At 37.8% G+C, this 23,422-nt stretch overlaps 1 protein-coding gene across 3 annotated transcripts in view; it reads right to left on the minus strand.

Annotated features, from left to right (window-relative positions):
• Positions 1–5,063: 5,063 nt before the first annotated feature.
• The window catches only part of AFAP1 (actin filament associated protein 1), a 62,481-nt gene continuing 44,122 nt past the window's right edge, over positions 5,064–23,422 (minus strand). The window contains exons 12-18 of one of the 3 annotated variants that reach the window (XM_063298682.1): positions 22,518–22,653; positions 19,637–19,894; positions 17,814–17,928; positions 16,318–16,482; positions 15,250–15,440; positions 12,657–12,818; positions 5,064–10,463 (exon numbers count right to left, since the gene is read on the minus strand). In XM_063298682.1, coding sequence (XP_063154752.1) covers positions 10,437–10,463; positions 12,657–12,818; positions 15,250–15,440; positions 16,318–16,482; positions 17,814–17,928; positions 19,637–19,894; positions 22,518–22,653 — 1,054 coding nt within the window. In that variant the 3' untranslated portion in view covers positions 5,064–10,436. The remainder of the gene's footprint in view (positions 10,464–12,656; positions 12,819–15,249; positions 15,441–16,317; positions 16,483–17,813; positions 17,929–19,636; positions 19,895–22,517; positions 22,654–23,422) is intronic. The other 2 variants (XM_063298681.1, XM_063298680.1) reach the window with 2 other exon arrangements.

The following is a 23,422-nucleotide window of genomic DNA, read 5'->3' on the forward strand; positions in this document are numbered from 1 at the left end:
TGTTCAGCATAATTTGAATTTTGATTTCCTCCAGACTGCAGTTAGTTTGTTTCCTAAACTACACTAAAATAATATTTTGCAAGCAATCTTTTCAATATGCACAGCCATTGATGTATGGCAGGGATCTCAAATGTAAATCGTCATGAGTGCTGGTTAGGATTGCAACACAAGCATTTTCATGCATTGATGTAAGGTCCCCAGTGAGTCATAAATGAAGAATATCACAAGATGCTATTTGACAGAAATGAATTTAATAATGAAAACTTTACTGCAAAACACAGCTGCTTGCAAGCTACAGCTACAAAAGCTAGTCTGCCACTTAGCTGGAACATTATTTCATTAATAAAATTATCAGTATGATATTGATCTCTGAAATTTTTTCAAGTTCATACCTAAGATGATATGCTCTAGGAAACCATCCCATTAAGAACTGGTGAAATCATGTCTTTCTCCTCGCTCCTTGCTGAGAACTTCCCTTTGGTCTTTTTCTCATTTGCTTTCCTGTCTTTCCTTGCCTGCCTGAACCATTTCTAGCAGAGATCTTGCTCACAGGTTTTTCCCACTCCTGCCTCACAAAAGACCCTCATAGCAGATTAAGCAGACCTGGCCTTCCATCTATGTTGTCTCCTCCCCTTCCTCAGGCAGCCCCAACCTGCCAGCTTGCCTGCCCAGGCCAAGTTTCTCCTCTCTGCTGCTGCTTGCAGAGTTGGGCATTGCCCTAGAAAAGCAGTGCTCAGTGCCCACAAGGGTACATGGGGCTTCCAGCAGGTGCTGCACTTAGCATGCTGACTACATGGCTCAGCTGACCAGGCACTACTCTTGCCACGAGATCTGCTGGGTTAGGCTGAAGTAAGTGGTGAGGCTGTGGCCTCCAGGCTATTCCTCTTCTGAAGTTTCCCATGGCCCAGCTTGCCTATCTATGCACTATTTAGAGCCTACGAAGTATTGTCGCAGGCTGCAGAAAATGACGGAATGTGTAGCTCAAGAATTGCAAGTTTGAGGTCTGTTACATGGCCTTCCTGTTCACTGGCTCTCTCCTGCCCCATAAATGTTTTGGCCCTGTCTTGGACAACTTGCCTTTATCTCAGAGATTTGCATAACACATGTGTGCTGGGCTTAATGTTTCCCAGCCTTTTATGACTGACCCAGGATCTGAGTGTTATCCCATCCACCAAATGCAAACAGTGGCATTATGTTTTCTTATATTTCTTTTTCTGCTGGCATGTCCTTTCACTCCATGGCCTATAGTATGTTTAGGCTCCAAGCAGTCTTGTTCCTTTTGTAGCTCCCTTTTCTTTGCAGGAGAATTGCCTTCTGTTAAATAGACCATGTTGATCCTTCTAAGATAAAGGAAGATTTATTTTCCCCTTACTTTCTCAAGACATATTCATCTAATAGTTGAGAATTCCTACTCTACTTTTTTCAAGAGGTAGGAATATTTGTTACTTGGCCTTGAGATTCCCATCTTTTTTAAAATGCAGTGATGTGATCTATGTCCTCATTACCCACCACTTTAGCCATCTTAAAGTGTTCAGTGTAAATTTGTCACTTAGAAGAACCAGATTGCACTTTACATAGTATTTGTGTTTATGTACATACTGATTGCTAAAATGTGTATGCTTAGAAAGCAAACACTGAGCATGAGACAGCCTTGACCATCTCAGCACCCTAGTGAATACCACACACTCCTGAGAGATGCACATCATGTTTTACTTATTTTCCATAGCAAAAAACTTCAGTGAAAGGGAATTAATCTGTCTAAAAATGTTATAGCCCTAAAACATGCAAGTCTGGCTTAGATGTTATTTATTTAGGATATGAAGTGTTAAGTCACCTGCTGAATTTCCTACATTTGATGGAACATGAAAGGAAAACAATCTCAATACTCGTACATAAATTATGAAAAGGTTTCAATCACTGTAATACTTTTAGTAAACTAGAGTTTACTAAATATAGTAAATATAGTTTACTAAATATAGTATTTCAATCACTATAATACTTTTATTTATTTTTGCTTTTGCTTCACCTAGTTTTGTGGTAATACAGGACACACTTTCCTATTACTATTTTAGATAAGATTATCCAAATCTTGTTTCTATACAAGGGAAAATAAAAGATTCGTAATTGTCAAAAAGGAGATGTAAGGTGGGTGAGATGCAGGAGTCTGTATATTTTTGTATATATGTAACAGATAAAATGTCAAATTTGTAGTGATGTGATCGCATTGAAAAGCAGAAGCAAATGTTGAAATATACATGTTAACACTTAACTATAGTTCAACTGCACAATCTATATAGCTGAATTAGAACTTGCTACAGAGTTGATAACATATTTATAAGCTATGGAATTCAGCTTAAGACTGTTCTGCTTTGAAATATGTAGCAGGTCAATTAGTGTGTCCAAAGGAATGCACTTGTTCCAAGAAACTGTATTGCGTTTTCTTCATTAAAATGGTTTGACACTCTTATTTGACATTTTGTGGCTTTTTGTGTAGACAGAAGCTAAAGCCCTGTTCCAAAGCATCTCTTTCAGTATACTTAACTGGCCATTTGTAACCGTTTCCTCTGCACAATTAAACCATCTCACCCCAATTCTCAAGCTGCTCTTTAAATATGTCTCCATTTACATCATATAATGTAGTGGGGTGATGCCATCTAAGGGCTCATTGCCCTCTAGCTATGGCAGAAATGTATCTTGCTAACCATTTTTAAATAACATGGCTTTGTCATACTCCTTTTATCCAGTTGTTTCCAGCCCACAGTGGAGGCAGCTTAAAATGGCTTTAGCTGTTCCAGTTTTAAAAGTACTGCCACCCATCTTCTCTTGTCACAATTTTTTGCTATGAACACTACTTAGGATGCTTGGCCAATGATGTGGTTGATGATGGAGTCAAGCAGTATTTCTCAACCTTGGCAACTTTAAGATGTGTGGACTTCAACTCCCAGAATTCCTCAGCCAGCATGCTTCTGAATTCTGGGAGCTGAAGTCCACACATCTTAAAGTTGCCAAGGTTGAGAAGCACTGCAGTAGAGGCTGTGATCTGCATACTTCCTGCTGACCACTTGAGGGAGAGCCTTCACCATTCCTTTTTTTTTTTCCCCCAGAGAGCCTGGAAACTTGATTAGCTCTGCAAGAACTTATCTATCAACTTGTGCAAGTAAAACTAGGATCCAATTTAATGGCCGCATGAGTTTCCTTATCTGTGAAAACTGGTTCCTGACTATGCCCAGCAGCCATGTGCAAGAGAAGAGTGCTTTGGTTGGAAACCTTTAATAGACAAAAACTATTTTTTTAGACTCAGGTCTGAGTCTGAACTTTGCCTGCTTGGGACTATGATAGTTTCTTATTTATTAAATGTTTGTATTTTTGCAACCCGCTCTCAGTTCCAGGCCCAGTTGCTGTGGGAGCAGCCATTCCCTGTCTAAACAGTAACTCAGCTGACATGCCAGCCAGGGAAGTTTCCTTCCTATTCCCTTCACTGCATGCATGCAATTCATTGGCTCAACCCTCCATCTTAGGCATTCCCCTACGCTCACCCAATCCCATCCCATAGATTACATATTCCTGTAATCTGTGAGGTTGGCCCATGCCTATTGGAACAGTACCTGGATTACTGTAAGACAAAATATGGAAGAACACATACAACCTGACTAAACCTGAGATCACATGCAGGAAAATATAACCTTTGAATATATTTGTAATGATCGTTTATCCACATTAAGTGTTACTGGTCAAGAGTTCAGCACATTATTCTGCTTAGCATATGAGGAGGAAAGAGCTATTTGACTGAGTTCCTCATTTAGCTCTTTATTCAACTTTGCCTCCAATAACATAAACTAGTTCCTAATGTAACTGACCATCAGCTCTTCTTAAAGTTGCATCAAAGAATAAATTACAACATTAACTTCTATTTTAATCATTTTTTAGTAGAAACAGCCAAGCAGGAATTTCAGGATGACAAATCTGATTTTCCCATATGTGTATAAATTGTAACAGAATAATATTCAAGTAAACCAAGGAACTATTACAAGTTTTGTCTTCCTGGTGTGAATGATGTATCTGTTGCATGAGTGAGAGCTGGGAAAGGGAGAATGAACTAAAGTTTACATAAAAGTAAAATGAGCTAGAGATAGACATAAACTCTGGACATTAGGATCCAAACCGATAAAACAGATTTATGATAAAATGAATTGGGGAAGATGTGCCTCATGCCAGAGATCTATAACAGTTCTGCTCAGGTATCAGAGATAGCTTACCCACCCTCGATCTGCAGAATAATGATCCAAGAGTAGAAGTAATCTTCTGGTTCATCTCTCAAGTGGCAAATTATGCTTACCCAAACAGCAGAGGATAGGAACACCATGGGGGGAAGAGATGAATGAAGACTGGTGTGTTAGATTAAATAATTCTGTTCCACATCAGTGCCTACTCTCTCCTGCACTAAACTATACTAACGCAACCTCTCAAGAATGGGAGGGCAACAGGACACATTCCTAATAGCCTCAGTTAGGACACAACCCATTTCCCATGTTTTTCTATTTGGAATTTGTTTATAAAGATGCATTTTCTCCAAAGTTAAACTGCAGGTCTAACTAATACAACATTTAATACCACTGTCTGTCAGTATCACTGTCGAGTTTGTGCTGGAACTCAAAAGTGTACTAAAGAGGCAACTGTACTGAAACTCTGAATTATAATAAACTATCCAACTGTTGTTCAACCACATTCTGTTGTATTCTGTGGTTGATGTGCCAACTAGGGACAGAGATCCTACACTGGCTTTAAGTTAGCCAGTGCAACATCTTTCTCTCTCATAGACATAGGCAGAAAAGTAAACTATCCAGGTTCATAAAAAAACTTCCATTTCCCTCCCATGCGTAATAGCACCATTACAGAGATCATACCAAATTAAGACCAAAGAAAAGTACAAACCAGATATATCAGTGAAGGAGAAAGGGAAAGAGGAATATGCATAGGTAACCCAGACACATACTTCCTCAGTATGTGAAATGCTAAGAAGCTGCTGTGCAAAACATCAGAAAAAAATTTCTAAAAAATAAATGTTGATTTTTCACAACTTATCTTTATTAGTAAGAACTAAAGTGTTACACCACAAAGGTGCCTGTCATAACATCTGGGGGGCAGAAAGGTAAAAATAATTAATCAGCTAACGAGGCCTAGGTTTCTTGTGGGGATTTTTTTCCATTTGGAATTTGTTTATAAAGGTGTATTTTCTCCAAAGTTAAACTGCAGGTCTAATTAATACAGCATTTAATTCCTAACAGCCATACATTGAAAAACACAGGAAAAACATGAAGCAGTATTATAAAATATAGGAGACACAAAATAAATATAGATAAAAGGCATCTTCTTGCTGATTTGTTTTGCCTGCTTGGAGAACTGAATAGGTTTTTGTCTTAAAATACAGTAGGAAATTACAGTTTTAATACAGGAATATTTTAGATTAGACAACTCAGATTAATTGGTAGGTGTAGTAATATTGGAAGATTGATATAAAATTAGTATTAAAATGTTGCAAATATACTGTTTTGTTTAAAAAAACTGCCCCTGGTCCCCAAATATGTTGAAATTATACCCATATCCCAACCCTATGACATCAAATATGATTTCCTAACAAAAATTTAAACAATACTTTTGCAACTTAGATCTGTAAAATATCCCTGTACAGTAGTATAGAAATACAATGTATATAAAACTTTTTAAAAGTTATTGGGAGCACTGTTGTCAAGGCAGCCTGATGAATTATTTCATAAAGCTTTCCTATCTATGAACAAAAGCCTGCAAAAGGATGCTGAAATACATGATGGGAAAAGAGAGTGGACCCGTGACGCTTTTCTATGCTTTCCTGAAGTAAATGTAATTCTACTTTACATACCTACCACACCACACCTTCACCCCTAGAAAAGGCTGTATTGCTCCTGTGGCCTCAGTAGCTCAGCGTTAAAATGTTCTGTGCCAGTCCTTGATCAATAAAGCATTTTGGCTTACATAAATTTCTTAGAACAGGAAAGTATAAACACACATAAAACTAAAACCAAACAAGCAATACAGCAAAGAAAAGACAAAATGGATTGCAAATGTAATTCAATTTCAAATGTCTCCTGAAAAAGCTTAGGCAAGCAACAGCATTAAATACAGGTCCAACAAGTGAAAGGTATGGTATTTTTTAAAACGTATACAACTGTCCTAAGTAAGGCAACTGGAGCAACGCACAGGCTTATCTTTTATGCTGTGTCTGCCAGCCTTGGGGTAAAATTTAGTGCTGCTAGGGAACCTGCTGTCTTCTGATGTTGCTGAACTAGAATGCCCAGGAAGTCTCACTAACCGCAAGGCTGGCTAGGGCTGCTGGACGCTGTAGGTCGGTAACATCTGGAGGGTCACAGGTTCCCCAGCCATGGCTTTGCCAGCTTAAAAAAGGATGAAATGATAGCAACTAGCATTTAAAATACACCCTTTGCTCAAAATAATTTTCATAAAGGAAAGATAAAATTGCACATATCTGATAAAATAATTCTAATTATTCTCTTTGTTATGCTGTATGTGATAGACAGCATAAAAGAAATCACTTCCTTACTGAACATTTGTTGATTAGAGATCTAGATCTAGTATCATAAATATGTACATTCATAAATTAAACATTTAATCAAACATATAAATAAATTAGTTTAAAATAATTTGCCTAAACAAAATAACTTTTGTTTAAAACTTCCTTTCAGTAAAGATCAATGGGCTATTGAAGGTATTTCAGCACACTGCACTTTGCCAACCCTGTCAAATAGGCAAAAAATCCAGACAACTATTTGAAGAATCATCATCGGTGGAAAAATTGCATTATCAAGCATGTAACTTCAGGGCCTCAAAAGTATACTCCATTTATGGAGTGCTTTATCCTCCTTCATCTTTCTGACATAAACAAGAAGGTAATGATGCAGCTAATTTGCTACAACCGTCTACAGAGCTCCTCACCTGCACACACAAATACCGGCTGTTTTCTATGCCAATTCCTTCCCAAGCACAGTGCTGCTCTCCTCAGTTTCCTGACAAGAAATGTGGGTTCACTGGGAATTATCCCAGCCTGCTCAGAAGATTCAAGACAGCTGGTCAGCAGGAAGACTCTGGACTACATTTTGGATGGCCTTTTCAATCAGATGCAGAGCATATGAGGCCCAGAGACATTCTTGGAAATAATGATGAAGCTGGAGGCATGCCCAAAATTAAAGGATCTTTATAAATTAAATCTTCAAGGAAATGTTAATACCAAGGAAGTTATGTACAAGCACACTGTGCCTAGTGGCACCACTTTGTGGTCCCAGGCTGATCTCTTTCTCCCTGTCAGCAAACAGTTTAAGACAACTGACACACGTGAAATCAACTGTCCCTACAACTGTGGGAAATTGTTTACCTTTAACTATGCCCAGAACTGGACTCCTAACCATCAGTTGCTAATTTATCTTTCCGCCACAGCCTGTCTTATAGATGAAAAAGCCAATCTATCATCAAGATGTGTAATGACCTGTAGAATTCTTACAAGTCACCTTACAAATACCCTAAAAGTATTATGGAGGCTAGAATATTTTATGGATATGTCTAATACCTGGAAGTTAAATGCAGACATTAATCCTTAATAAAAAGTCACCAGAGGCAAGATCAGTCTTCTCAGATATGGTGGTTATCATCCAAGGGTCTTTTAATATGCCCATTTCCTAAATTCAGGCAGGTGATGATCAGGAGAAAGGCCTTTTCATCCATGGCAGCCCAGTATTTGTTTATTTTAACTGTATGCTGCTTTCCCATGCAATTTTCTCAAAACAGCTTAAAAACAAACATTATTTGAATGTCACTTGGAGTCAGTTTTTGACTCCCGGCAACTGCTCGGACTAGTCCCTGCAGTTTTATTGGCAAGGCTTTTTGGAAGTGGTTTGCCATTGCCTCCTTCCTAGGGCTGAGAGAGTGTGACTGGCCCAAGGTCACCCAGATGGCTTTGTGCCTGAGACAGGACTAGAAGTCAGTCTCCCGGTTTCTAGCTTGATGCTTTAACCACTACACCAAAGTGGCTCTCCACATAAAATTATAATGAATTAAAAACAATCATCCAAAGAACAATTGTATTCATACAGGGAAGGCCTGAGTGCATTTTTAAGTCTTCAGCAAAGGCTTAATAAATCCAATACTAGGCATCTTATAGATATTAGGGAGCATTCTAGAGAACAGGCATCTCAGAATCAAAGCAATAAACAACTTATGAGAGACTGAGCAAGACAATTCCAGGATAAAACAAGTTACCTCCATTCTGAAGCATGGCTGGACCCAGCCAGCTGAAAATCTTTAGTTCTATTATGGCTTGCAGTTTGTGGGCATGGAGAGCACAGCCCATACAAAGAATAAATGCCATATCCAATGCACAGTTGGGGATTACATTATAAAAAAGGATCGATGCCCAAAGCATTCTGCCTTGCCCAAGCAGTCCCCTCCCACCACAATTCTCTCTTCCTACCTTTCTAGTTAGCAACAAATTAGGTGCTTTAAAAATACATGCATTTTAGACTTAAACTTTTTTTGCTAAAACCAATGGTTGCAATAAAATGTATGATGATGATGACTTATACTTTGACTCCTCAAGTTGTCACTTGTGTTATGAAGTGAGAGGTACCGATGCATAAGAAAAGGGTGACTATTCTAGAGTGCCTTGGTCTCTGTTCACAGAAGCAATATTAGCTGGAGATCCTGCCATTTTGAGAGCTCCTACCTACTCTAACTCATTTTCAGCATTCCCAGATCACAAGGCAGATGGTTGGAGAAGCAGAGGACATAGATGGCTCTGGCCATCTTGTCACTTACTCTGAGCTTCCTATCAGCGGCAGGTTCCTACAAGGACTTTCCACTTTTATATGACAGGGAGGGGACCAAAGAAGGTAACACTGAGCCTCTCCAGCCACAGTTTTTGTCACAGCTCTTGGGTAAGAAACAGAACTGTGGAGGAGTGAAAGGAATGCAAAAGCATTGCAGATCTGTTTACTGTCCAGTGGAGGATTCCTCTGTCCAGCTGTCTTGCATCCTATGCCAGAAGATATTGGAGCAGCCCATGTGCACAGAAGGGGAGAGTAGAAATCTACCTGAGGAGACATTTTATGTTTCTTTGAAGATGGAAAGACGACAATGAAAAGGTATATAGGCCTTCTCAAGCACTCAGAGTACTTCACAGATACTATCTCAGTAAGTCTGCAAAGGTGGTGTTACTCTTATCCCTGTACTGAAAATGGTGTTTGGAAACTAAGACGGATCGGTTGACACAGAGCCACCGTGAGTTCCTTAATGATTCCCAGCTGGGCACTTTCTGACTCACAGCTCAGGTTCATGCCCTAAACCAGTTACAGCAGGAAAAGAATGTCTTTTAAAAATGAACTTTACATTGTTGCCTTAGAATACACCCCCCCAGACGCATACATAATCTTTTTAACAGATAACAGGTGTTAGAAATAACACCGCCATTTCATTTTTTGGGAGACATTCATTGCTGCTTTTATCAGAGAAAGAAAGTAGCAATTTTAAGGATTTTTAATAAAAAAAATAAGGAATTTAAACATTTTTGAAGTTGGGTGGCATTTTGGGTTTCTTAATCAGAATTTGTCTTTTCTCTTGAAACTGTTTTTGAATACAATGATGGCTTATTTGTTCTTTTGGCTCTTTCATAAATTTGCTTCAAAGCATCTGCTTTTATGGAGGGGAGCTTTTTTTGTGTGTGTGAAGTGGCACCCATTTGCTATTTAATTTAAAAAATCCATGAAAACATTTCAAAACAAACAAGCAAATAAATACAATCTTTTAAAAAAGGAGATTAAAAAGAGATAGGTATTTTTACTTGGGGTTTGAAGATGTCTTTCTATTTGTTCTAATATCACTTCCTAGTTGAGAATTTAGTCTTTCTCTGGTCCCTAGTCACCATGGAAAACAGCAGATGTGTAATTTCTGCAGTGACTACAGTTTTCCATTCTTCTCTTGTATAAAATTCATACGAGCTGAATTAATATCACAAGCCTGTGAATCTCCACATTTATACAGCAGGGTTTTAGAGAGTCAAGATTGGATTTCATATCTAGTGATTAAAATGTATCTAAAACTATTCCAAATGGGTACTGAAACATGCCAATCTCCATTTCCATCCAACACAATTGCTAGTGCTAGTTTTACCTGATCCATCTACACAATCATTTAAACTGTTCCTTTCATATTTTAAGTGATTAATCACTATAGTAACATGACACATTCAAGAAGATCCTTCTTTTAGCTGTATTAAGCATACTGACCATTCACTAAACAGAACTGACAACCCATTAATACCACTGTGCAGATTAATCTTCCTTAGTCCATCTTGAGTCAGAGTCCCAAAGCAGAATTCTAGTGAAAACTATACTTCTTTATGTTCCATTTTTCATCTCCCATTCCTAGAAAAAAAAGAAAGAAAGAAACAGCATGTAAATATAAATATACACATACTCATATCAGCTGAGTCAAGTATTATATACCAAACCACCAAAATCTGAAAGAAAAAGAGATAAATTAAAATGTATAGGCAAGAACCATCAGTTTCATGATGTATAAATGAGATTAACACATGAGAGCTGCTCTGCAATTTTATTGTTCACAGTTCGATGAAACAAAAAAGACAATTCCAGAAAGAAATCCCATACCAGCATTTCCCAACCATGGCAACTTCCAAATGTGTGGACTTCAACTCCCGGAATTCGCCAGCCAGCATGGCCATCCACCAAGCTTGGGGTGTCCTGTTCTAGAGCCTGAGAATCTTACTGACTCGAACACATAATGAAATCAGAACTTGTATAATGTATGATTTCAATAAAATCTTGCAACTAGAGGCCTGAACAGGAAGAAGGTAAACATGGACAGAAAAGGGAACTGCTACACAGGTAGTTCCCACTTAGCAACTTCAACTGGGTTGTGGGCTACGCAAACAGCCTGGTATTGTGCACCTGTTTACTCTCTTGTAATCCCTTTCTCTCAATCTCTCTGCTCTGTGAGGGCAGGGGTGGGGGACAGGTCAGACAAAGGACAGATTGCCTACAGAAATTGCTTGTGCTCTGTAAGGGGGGAAAAAAAAGAAGAAAAAAAGTGATTTCTGTAGGCAATCTCTCCAGTGCCTGATCCGTTCCCCCTCCCCAAGCGGAGAGGAAGGGATTACCAGAGAGTAAGCAGGAACACAATGGGGAATACACCAGGCTGTTTGCATAGCGCGCACAGGGCTGCTGGTGCTACTGCATTTCTTTCGATGTGTATTCCCCATTGTGTGCTGCTTACTCTCTCATAATCCCTTCTTCTCCAATCTCCACTCTGCAAGAAGGGAAAAAGGAAAAACAAGTCAGGCACAGGACAACATGTACTAACTGAAGGGTGATCACGTGACTGAGGGACGCTGTGAAAATTGTAAATGCAGGAATTGGTTCTAAAGCCATTTTTTCAGCACCATCGTAACTTTGACCGTTGCTGAATGAGGCAGTCAGTAAGCAAGGACTACCTGTAATCTAGCACAATGTGGTTCTGTATTTGGGGATCTGAGAAGCTTAGAGCTTCCTTTGGGACTTGGCTTCAGACAAAAACAAATTGGTAGTTGAAAAGTAGATGTAAATCTATCACAGATCCAACTGCTAGAGCTTGCTTGTTCTTCTTCATAACAGACCTAATATGAACCAAGGGAAGGCAATTTGTGGCCAATATATGTCCCTACTCCAAGGTTTTTGGGTTTGTGGAGCCCCCTTCCTCATTTCCCTCCAGAAATCAGCAGTGTTAGTTTGGTACTGAAATTATGCTGAATTCAGCTGCAAGCCATGATTGAATCATGAATACCGACTTTAGCTAAGGTGAGGTGCAAACTCTGGATATTGGATATTGTGGAGTTCTTTGTGACTGCCAGAACAATTTTACACTGCACTCTTGTATTGATTTTGACAGGACAGTCCACACTTTGTAAGGCACATGATTGTCCCAGACCTTCTCCATTTTCTAAACTGTTTTGACACCTTTTCTTTTCATAGAAGTCTTAAGAAATTTCTTTTGACCGCCTCTAGAATTTATGTGGGAAGAATTTCACTGTAATGAGGAAAATCAAAGTTTGAAGTTTATCTAGCAGGGCTGGCCCAAATCAGTCCTTATTGTTGAATTAATAGCCCTAGTTATCTCTTTAATCAAATTGACTGAAATAGGGGGATGCTTACTTTTTTATTCTCACATACTATATGTAGGATGACTCTGTTTATAAAATAATGAAACAAGAACCAAACATTAGTGTCATTTGTTCCAGCAGTCTTTCTTTATACTGGAGGACCCATCCAAAGCTTTGATAACATACATGGCAAAGATGGACAAACATACAGAAAATCCAAGTATTTTTTACAGAATCATATTGCAACTGGAGGACTATTTTTCTGCCATTCTTTCCCTCACTTGAAGCTAAAAGAACAGAGTCTTAAAGGGTAAGATGGCTTCCAAGATTTTGTTTTTGAGCAATAGTATCTCATTTCAAAGCAAAGCAAGAGAGCAAACTGGCTTCTCTACTGTGGAGAAAGGATAAATAAACCAAGCTGCTTAGTAATAGTAGTATGTAACACCCGTGTGAATCTCACCTTTGCCTTCTGAAGCACGTGGCCTCGGCATGGAGAGGTGCTTGAGGAAGAATGCCTTTTCAGGACAATTGCACTGTTCACAGGCATAGAACATTCTGTGTCACTTGTATCACAACTGGAGATGGGTGAATTCTCCAGTGTCTGATGCTTTAGAACTGGGGACTGAATAATAAATAGAAAGCAACCTGAAATCACAGCTATCAAAAGGTGTCAATAGTTGTATTAACAATTCAGCTACTATCCTGGCTCTCCAAGAAGAGGATATAATCCTACCGGGCAAATGTGAAGATCAAACCAATCTTTATATACTCGGCTACAGGACTTTAGCAAGGAGCAAGGGAGCAGTTTAAGATTGGCAGACACACTGTCAGGAATATCTGCATACCTTCAATGAGTTAATACCTTCAGGGCCCTATAACTTGAATCCTAGGGATTGTGAAGGAGCTTACTTATATCTGTCAGAGCCTCTAGCCATTACCTTGGAGAATGGAACACTGGACTTATCATGAAGTTCCCTTTCTTACTCTGCTAGGAGGATATACTAAGTCATGGTTCACAATGGGTTTTTTTTCTCCTTTTAGCCTATTTAAGACCACCCACAGTATCCCCAAGTTCTGCCCTAACAGATAAGAGGTTAACTGAAAATGGAAGTGAAAATTTGTAACTGCCTCATGGTCATGCTACAGGAGAAGAATGTAAGTACTCCCCAAACCCTAAAGCTAAACTGTAGTTTATGCATAACCAGTCAATCACATACAGGACTCCAAAAGGAGCTGAAGAGACTGGTTTACTGCAAATTTGTGGTAAACATCTCTTTTGCATTCCTTCGCAGCACAATGGACACATGGACAGCGTCCAGACCATCTACCCAGCCCCCTCGAGCATACCCACGGCTGTCCTGTACAATGCCTTGGTGTTGATTATATGGCAATGGTTGGTACTGCTACCAGCACAGCACTGTATCCTTGGAGAAGGCAAGGATGATAAAGACAGCTTGCCCATAGAGGGCTAGAGAGAAAGATCAATGGGTCTACCAATAATGCCACTGCCACTCCCTTTTTCTCCTGCTCTTTTTCTTTCCTCCTATCCCTAACACTGCTTTGTCTGACAGTCCTGTAGCCAAGTATGTAACAATGAGGCCAAGGAATGTGGGAAACTATAAATGTGCTAGATTTTGTTAATGAATAGTGTTAGTTTATTTAATGAGATGCGTTTAATGTTGTAAATATACTTTGTCTTGTCCCTACCCACTATTTTCATAATACTTTTTAGCCTGTGCCCCTCAAATATACATACATATATATAAATATACTATTTACGTAACTGCTACCACAGCTTGCTACTTCCTGACTTCTGCTGATCCCATTTGTCTGTATGAGTAGTCAGGATTTTTGGCACCACTGTGCCACACTTTACACTTGCTCATGTTGAATGACATCTGCCATTTTGAGATCTCATTCCCCTAATGTGCAGAGATCCCTTTGGAGCTCTGCACAGTCTCTAATTCCTTTTACCATTCTGAACAATTTAGTGTCATCAGCAAACTTGGCTATTCCATTAGTTATGCCCAATTCCAGATCATTTATAAAAAGCACTGGTCCTAGGAGGACCCCACTAGGTACATCCCTCCATTGTGAGCAATGTCCATTTATTCCTACTCTTTGTTTGCTATTCTTTGCTTGCTATTCCTAACTGCTTACCCATAAGAGGACCTGCCCTTTTATCTCATGGCTGTTAAGCTTACTGTGAAGTCTTTGATCATGGACTTTATCAAACATTTTTTGAAAAGCTAAGTAGAAGATCTCTACTGGCTTGCCCTTATCCACATCTTTATTAACCCCCTCAAAAACTCTGGTACATTAGTTAAGACAGGACCTTCCCTTAGTAAAGCTATGTTGCCAGGCCTCTGACTCCAAACAATTGCTAATTTTATCTTTAGTATCAGTTTCCACTATCTTCCCTGGAACAGATGTTAAGCTGACAGACCAATCATTTGCTGAACCTCTTGTGAGATCTTCTTAAAAATTTAGAGTTACGTTGGCCACCTTCCAGTCCTCAACTACGGAGGCCAAGGATAGAGACAGGTTGCATATTTTAGTTAGAAGGCTCACAATTTCAGATGTGTTTAATATTTAAAATATATTTTGTCTTGTCTCCACCCATATTTTCATACAACCTTTTCAACTGTGGCCCTCCATATGCTACTTAAGGCCAAGGCAGCTCTCAGATCACATAAAAATTCCCCATGTAGTAACAGATCAAAGTTAGCAAAAGTGTACAAACAAATGACGGGGGTGAGTTCTGAACCTCATATATGGAACATGATAGGCAGTAATTACTTAAATGAGTTATAAAAATACATTTTATAGTAGAATCTATGCAGTATTCTAAATAATTCATATGATTTGATGCTGAAGATAAAGCATTTTTCCAGATCCAATCAAATGAAGAGTAAAATAGGAAATGGACCTCTTTTAAAAACAAAATGGAAAAACTGATTAAAGTAACAGAACTGAATGGATAATGATACAAAAATTGTTTCTTAACAGTAATTTTGATAACAAGATCAGAAACAGCATTTAAATTAAAATACCTGTGCAGCTAAGCTCCGTGATTTAGGCTCAATTGCCAATCCTAGTGTGATGCCTCCAGCCAAGGCCTTTTTCAAATTCTCTTTCACCTCTGTCAACTCTAGTTCCAGAGACACACGCTCAGACTCTTTCAACTTACACTCTTCTTCCAACCTCTTTAATTTATCTTCAAGAATTATTAGGGATTTCCTGCCTGAAATCCAGAGGCGAGAAGTGATCTTTGAGGCAGGGATAAAATTGTACACGCTGTTCTTAGACCAAGGGCTGAGAAGTTGGAGAGTGAAGCTATCACTACCACTTCACAGCAGGCAGCTTCAGAACTGAGTCATCATGCATAAAATAAAAGTTACTATAATCTGATCAGCCAATGTACCCAAGTTTGTTTGCTTGCTTATTTATTTATGATTTCAATTTTTACAGCCGCCCACCTCAGCATCATTCTGGGTGGGTAAAATATTCAATAATTAAACTACAAGAGTTAAAACTGCACCAGCAAATTATTGCCAAAATAGGTTATATCTAGTGCTATGGCTATTCATCAGTATAAACTAGCCCTTAAGCATTTAACTCCATTAAAATGATCCAGTCTGGCAAATAAAATGGTATAAAAATAAAGTTATCTATAACTCAGGACTACCTTGAAAGCGGCAGCCCCATGCTAGACAGTTCCCTCCTCTTCTGTAACATCATATATACAACACAAATACTGTAAAATAAACAATCAAATAAGGATCTCTACCCTCCTCTCCATAACATTAGCTGTCACGGAAAAGAATACGGAAACACAATGTCTAATTACTTCAACAGTGTACTCAAATTTAATTGGATATTATAAAGGAGCAGAAAATTGGCATGGAGCAGCGGCTTATGTATTGGTCTCATCTTTGTAATGCAAAGTTGTAAAAAAAGTTGTAAGTTATAAACAGGAGGTGACTTCCTCTGTAATAACTACTCTGTTTCTAAGCCTGTATCTTTTCATATGAAAAAAAAGAGCAAGAAAACTACTTTTGATGCAGGAGGCACTATTTCCAGATACTTTGATTATAAACAGAATGAAGTGCTTGACATACCAGGATTCATATCAAGGGCTGCCCGGAGGTCTTTCCTTTCCTTTCGTAGCTGAGCCAGGTGATTCCTCAGGATTTCTTTTTTTTTTAACAGCTCCTCTTCTTTCGTTTGTAATCTCTTTGCATCTGCTTCAACGCGATTCTTTCCATACTTGTACTGATCTGCATCTACACAAAAGTTTAATTATGAGATATTTGAACTAGGAATCTTATGAGAATGAAAGACTAAGCCAAATCTGGGCACCCCAATTACTTATCTGTCCATCTGTCTGTCTATCTGGAATCAAATATTTCAAGATAAAGATTTGTTTTACTATTATTCTCTATTTGACAACATACCTTTACCTCCACGGTTGCTATTACATCTTCAATCTTTCCAGCTTTAGTCCAAACAAAACCTTCTTCAAGTAACTAAAAATATGCCTTATAAACACCTGATACACTGAGCAATCATCCAGATAATAGCAACCATACCAGCCAAATTACACAGAAAGTGTCCAAAAATTCCAAAGCTTTAAATAGTAATATTGAAAAAGAAGGAAGCACTTAACTCAAATTTTCTATTTGTTCCTCCCAAATTGTGCTGGAAAAGTAAATAAGAGAGGAAGGTAATAAAAAACTTGATCATGAAAAGATCATGAAGGATAAGGACATATTTATGACAACTCAAAGCAGAACAGTTAACACAATGATTTTCCACTGACAATGTACAACTGTGAAAACTGGACATTGAGAAATAGTGAAAGAAGATAGACACTGTTGAATTACAGATTTGGAGAGTTATTGTGAGTACCATGGACTGCAAGAAGAACCAATCATTTGGTCTTGTACAAACTAAACACTGACTGGTTGCTTAAGATTATGATTTGCATGGAGAAACGCACACACTTTGGGCATATGATGCAAGTGTGATCTAAGTATTTATTTATAAAATAAATTATAATAATGGAGTAGGAAAAAGTGACGATGCCTGGCAGCATTGAGCAAAGTAGAAAGAGAAGACAACAGATAAGATAGACAGACAGGATCTGAAAAATCACTGTTAGTATATAGAAGTCACTCTGGACATCAATTTATGAAGGAAAATGCTCACTCATATATGACCTTATTGATCAAAGATTACAACTCTTCTTTCTTGTTCTGCATGTACAAAGTATGTAGAAACTGCAGTCAAAGCTTGAATGAAAAATGCTTACCCATTCAAGAGAAGCACAAGAAAATAGCATCACTTAATAAAGAATTTATTTAGTCCTAAATTATATAGTTTAACATAGAATTTTCAAAAAGGAGTCATCGTTTAAAAATAAATCTAATTTTAAAACACTGGTTGTTTAGACCCTACTGCTGCAAATCATAGATTCCCTTCTGAAAAGGAACTGCAGATAGCACTTCTACATGCACAATGAATGCAATCCATTCAGAACTATTTTACCTGGTAACTTTAGATAGTTTAAAAGCGTAAGACACTTTTGAAGAAGAAAGAAATAAGGAATACTCACTAGAGTTGCTACGTTTCACATTTGAAGCAAATTCTGATTTTTTTGGTGAATTACTTAATGTTCTTCCTTTTCCTGAAATTCCATTTGCAGCTACTGGCATCTTCTTTCCTTTAAACTGTTAGGAAAATCAAATATGTATTTATTGCTAAATATTAGATGCAGTTTTCTTACAAAAGTTGAAATGAAAGGAAGTAAATTTTGGTTAAAGTTTAAAATCAAGATAGTTAGAAAAACATGCTTCTGAAACCACAAAAAAGCATCTATTATACTTTCTGAAAATATATAAGAGATGAGACCACATAAAATTTAAAGCAATAGTTGTTTAACAAAGGGTCACATCACAAAATAATCACAGAAAGATGTACTAACCCTGAAGCTTCAGAAAACTTGGATGGATCTCTTGAGGCAGGAAATGAACTGGCAATAAAATCTTAAATTAACGTCAGCCTTCATTAGAACTGCACAATGTTCAGAACAAAGTTGCAATGATTGGGATAATGGGACATTTTGCAAAGGAAATCTGTTTTTAATTTGACAAGAGCAGAACTCCAACATTTAGCCTTACGTTTTCTGCATTTACAAGTTGTCTGCTTATGGTTCAAATATGACAAGTTGAAATGTGAAGGGACGTTAATTTATATTTTATATTGTTTTGCCTCAGAGCTACATTGGCTCTTGTGAGTCATTAAAATGACTTAAAGAGACAATATCTGTGTTCATCTGATTTTTCCGAATCTTCAGTTACTCATTACAATACCAGACATTCTTGAAAGAACTTCACATAATATTCTTTTGAGACAAGCAAAAATCATTATTTTGCAGTGCATGCAATACAATTAACTGGTGAAAAAAAGCAATTCCTCCAGCAATTCATTTCATTATTATTTTAAATTTAAGCAGTTCTTTCTAACCTTAGGACAAACCTTTTGGGCAAATTTCAAATTTGCTTCTAAAGAAATATACAAACAAATGGTACAATGGTCATTCACTGCAGAAGAATGACTGTTTCACTCCCAAAATGGAAAAGCTATAAAGCTGAGACTATAACAGGTCACAAAGTCAATAGCTTCTCCCATCTTCCATTACTTATGGGAACCGCATCATCTCTCTTATACTTCCAAATTTGCAGAATGTTTTAAGCCTTGGAAAGATCAAATCCTCAAAGATTTGAAAGTGAACACAAAACTGAATGAAGCATATTCATTTGAAGTTATTTTGTATTCAGGTAAGTTGATTACTTCTGTTAGAATGAAAGGACACCATCTGCATAACACAGAACAGTAGGGATTACCCAGGCCACAATAATGACATACTCAGTGCACTAGCTGCTGTACAGCATATTCTATTACTCTGTACACGTGTAACTGCACACACGTAAGTACAGAAATGTTTGTGGGCTAGCTCAGCTTTGAAGTTGACCATTACCAGCAACTTAATTTCAGCTGTTGAGGCAATCATACTGCTAGGCCACCAAAAAATACTCCTAAATTTTCTCCATGTAAAATCCAAGCTAATCTTATCTAACTTGATGCCCTTCAGAAATGTTACAGGTGGAATTCCCAGAACCTCAAGGACAGCTGGGAGTCCTGAGCTGTGATCCTATTCTGGCACCAGGTTGGAGTAGGCTAAGTTAGGCTAAGAATTTGTAAAAGAAAAATGAATAGGCTTCTAAGATGTTATGCTCATATTCAATATTTCTAAATTAAACATAACAATGTATGTGACATTGTATTATTTAGCTTTATTTAACGGCAAGCATTTAATGATCAGTACACAAAAGCAAGAAAAGGAAGTCTGATTAAAAGAATTAAGCATTCCAGTACCTGTGCAACAGATCCCCTCCCCACAGTAGAGGTATTAGTGATAGACTGAGTGGAAGACAGATTGGATGAGATAGGATATTTATAGTGGTTAGATGACAGTTTGTCAGTAGATAACCTATTGGTTTTTCGCTCTGCTGGTGGACAACGTGCAAAAATTTTCGGAGACGGCAAATTATCATATAGGCCCATGTTATCATAAAGCCCATCTTCTCCTGTGTTTCTGCTACAAGAAGTAGGAAAGCCATCTTCTGGTTCCCACTGCAATACACATACTTAGTAAATTAGCATAATTTAATGCACTGAAAAAAATGAAATAATTAGGTTAACTGAGCAATTAAGAACCCCCCTCCAACCCTCAGCAGAATTTCCTTCTCTAGTGGTTCTATATTTATCTTCTAAAAGAGAACATGAAAATTTGTTTTTATTTTACAGTGACTATATCAAAATGGAAATCTTGTAAATCCCAAGGTTAAGATTTCTAAACGTACTGCTGAAAAGGATAGTAAGGAATAATGCCATTCAGTATCCATGTTGCCTGCCTTATTGAACTTATAAGGTAAGTTTCAATAAGATATGCAAAACATCTGACTATTGAGTTGAAACCACAAATTAACAAGAGGCAAATTTTGGCCTTTCCCATACTTTGGTGCAAAGCAGACTTTTGATTTCATACACCAATTTTTATCATTTTGATTTAAGAAGTTCCTACAAATTAGTTTCAAACTAGGTTCTTATACTGATTCATAACCAGTTTTAAATCACAGGATCCTCATTTGGCTATCAAAAGAAACAGAGATTTAGAAACCAAGAAACCATCTCTTCAGGTGAATGCCTGACAGGAAGATGGAAGCAAAGAGGTCAAGAGGTAAATGCATAAGGTCCAACAAGTCATATTGTTCAAACACCTCTTATTCTTAGGTCAATGTATTGGAATGGTTAATGTGTTAGTATATTAATTTCTTTGTCAAGTATTACGGGAGAATGGATGTAGCTTCTAATAATTTTCTTTGAGGATCTAATACATTCAGTGAAAGATAAATTACAGAGTGAATTGTATGTTAGAAAGCAATCAGAAGCAATTTCAGCCAGGATTTATTGTAACTACAGATAACAGTATATTTATATTTACTGTATATTTACAGATAACACTTGATATTTTATTTATTTATTTTATTTTTTAATCCCACCTTTATTATTTTTATAAATAACTCAAGACGGCGAACATACCTAATACTCCTTCCTCCTCCTATTTTCCCCACAACAGCAACCCTGTGAGGTGGGTTGGGCTGAGAGAGAGTGACCGGCCCAAGGTCACCCAGCCGACTTTCATGCCTACAGTAAGGTGGGACTAGAACTCACAGTCTCTTGGTTTCTAGCCCAGCACCTTAACCACTAGACCAAACCGGCTCTCTCTATTTTAAGATGAACTTTTTAAAATGGATGGATAACTACTATAAGAAATGTAATTATTTATTGAAAAGAGGGAACTATCATATGGGCACTTGGAAGATAATCTTGGACAATCACAGGGTCAATCAATATCAGGGATTGGCTGGGAAAACTCATAACTTTTCTTCCCAAACTTTTATACCAGCCTTTCCCAAACTGATGCACTCTAGATATGGTGAACCATAATATTCAGAATTCCTATATAGGAATGATCACTGGATAGTCTTGAGACACAGTTCAGCACATTTGAAAGGCATTCAGCTGGGGAAGACTGCACAAATAAATTATTGTAAGGCTAAAACAGAGAAATCCCTAGGTTCCTCAGAGAATGAGTAGAATGAAAATGTGACATGTTTACTGCACTCATTTACTTCATAGTAGGTTCCACTGAAATCAGTGAGACTCACTTCCAAGAAAATATAGACAGTATTGAGATATCAACCATGAATTCCCGTACTTTTATTAAGGATAATGCAACTTCTCTTTAAAACTCCAGTGATTCATGCAGACTCCTCACAGATTCAAACACTGATTGTCAACTATACATATTTAAATTACTTGATGCATAGATATATCAAGATAATTTCTTCTAACCATATATTGATAGCTTTCAGGTGCAGCAGAGAGAAATGATAAATCTACAACACAGTTCTGCAACAGAAGAATTACTGAATTCAGTAAGACAAGGTCTCGGGCAAATATGCATAAGAATCTATCCCAGTCATTCCAATTTTTCGAATATTTGTGGTTACAGGTAGTCCTCATTTAGTGACCACAATTGGGACCAGCAACACCATTGCTTAACGATCCAGTTGCTATACAAAACATCATATGACTGTGATGGGCTTACATCCTTACTTCTGCTGCAGTTGTTAAGCAAATCACTGTGGGTCATTAAGTGAGACATCACATGACTGTGACTTGCAATTTTACTGCCAGCTTCCCCATTGCCTCTGCTTGTTGGAAGCTGGTCGCACAAATGGCAATCACATGACACTGTGACGGTTGTAAATGTGAAGACTGGTTGTAAAGTTACTTTTTCAATGCAGTTGTAACTTTGCATGGTCGCTAAACAGGGCAGTTGTTAAGTAAGGTCTACCTGTACATGGCTCGGGGATATAGAATAAAAAGTACATGAAGGCAAATGGCACCATTTTTCCATTACATTTTAGCCATGGTACATGCTTAATCAAACCCTTGCTTTGATTTTTCTCCGGAGAGTTGTATTAATGCTTTGGCTTAAACTAAATGAGTCAAGGAATACAGGGATAGACATATTTGTATTGGCTTACATGTGCAGGTACTACTGAAACAATGTCCCCCACATCTGTAGATGAGACAAAGCAAAACTCTGCGATAATATCCAGTGACATTTAGTTAAGTAGCTTCATATGTTTTTGGAGGCTCAACAGGCATAAATTATTTGACCTACACAAAAATCAATTCTTACTGATCCATTTATGCAAGGAACATCATCATAATGAAGTGCCATCCCACTGGGACACGCATAGCCATTAGCAGCACTTCCTCTATAGGGATTAGTAGAAAGAACCCGTCTGTTCATAAAACTGAAACACAAAAACAAAACAGGATTACCAATAATTAGTTCACTTTGAAAGTACTTGTCTTTTTATAAAGTAAACACACTTTTCTATAAATCGTTTCATGTGTCTCCTCTTCTAAGGGATTTCATGTTATAGAACACGGTCTGCATGGCACTGCAGGCTGAAGTTTCATCAGAAAGCTTCAATCTTTACTTACTCGTGTGTGGGGAGGGGCACAAATTATTACATCAAAAAACAGGCAACAGATTTAAAGGGCAAAGTTGAAGATTTAGGTTTGCTCATTGGAAAAACTTCTCAGGAAGGGATGTGTAGTTATGGAAATGAATCTGTTCTTTCAAGTGCCATCAGCAAGTGGCTTTAGGTTTTCTAACCACAAGGTACAACTGCAAAGAGACAAACTACCCAGAATATGAGACGGGACAGTCTCAGTAGAAAGCACTGCAATGCACAGGCTCTCTTTGATTTTACAAGCCAATCTTTCCCTGGGGACAAGAGTCATCATTGTGTGACTAGTCTGAGACAGCATAAGAGTCAGGTTTTAGCTTTTTGCTGAGAAGAAAAAAAGATACATAGTTTGAATTTGGCAGAAGAAAAAAGAGAAGTCTGGCAAAGGAGACTTTAAATGTTTTCCTTATTCTTGGGGGACTTTGTACTGTTTTGGGACTGGCATTGCCTGTTTCTATCTATGGTAAGAAGGATAAACAAGTTTAAATCCACTTGTATTTTCTTTTAGGGAGACTGCCCTTCCCTTAGTATCCATATTTTAAATTCT

The sequence above is a fragment of the Candoia aspera genome, chromosome 3, assembly GCF_035149785.1.
Source record: "Candoia aspera isolate rCanAsp1 chromosome 3, rCanAsp1.hap2, whole genome shotgun sequence".
Taxonomy (NCBI): Eukaryota; Metazoa; Chordata; class Lepidosauria; order Squamata; family Boidae; genus Candoia; species Candoia aspera.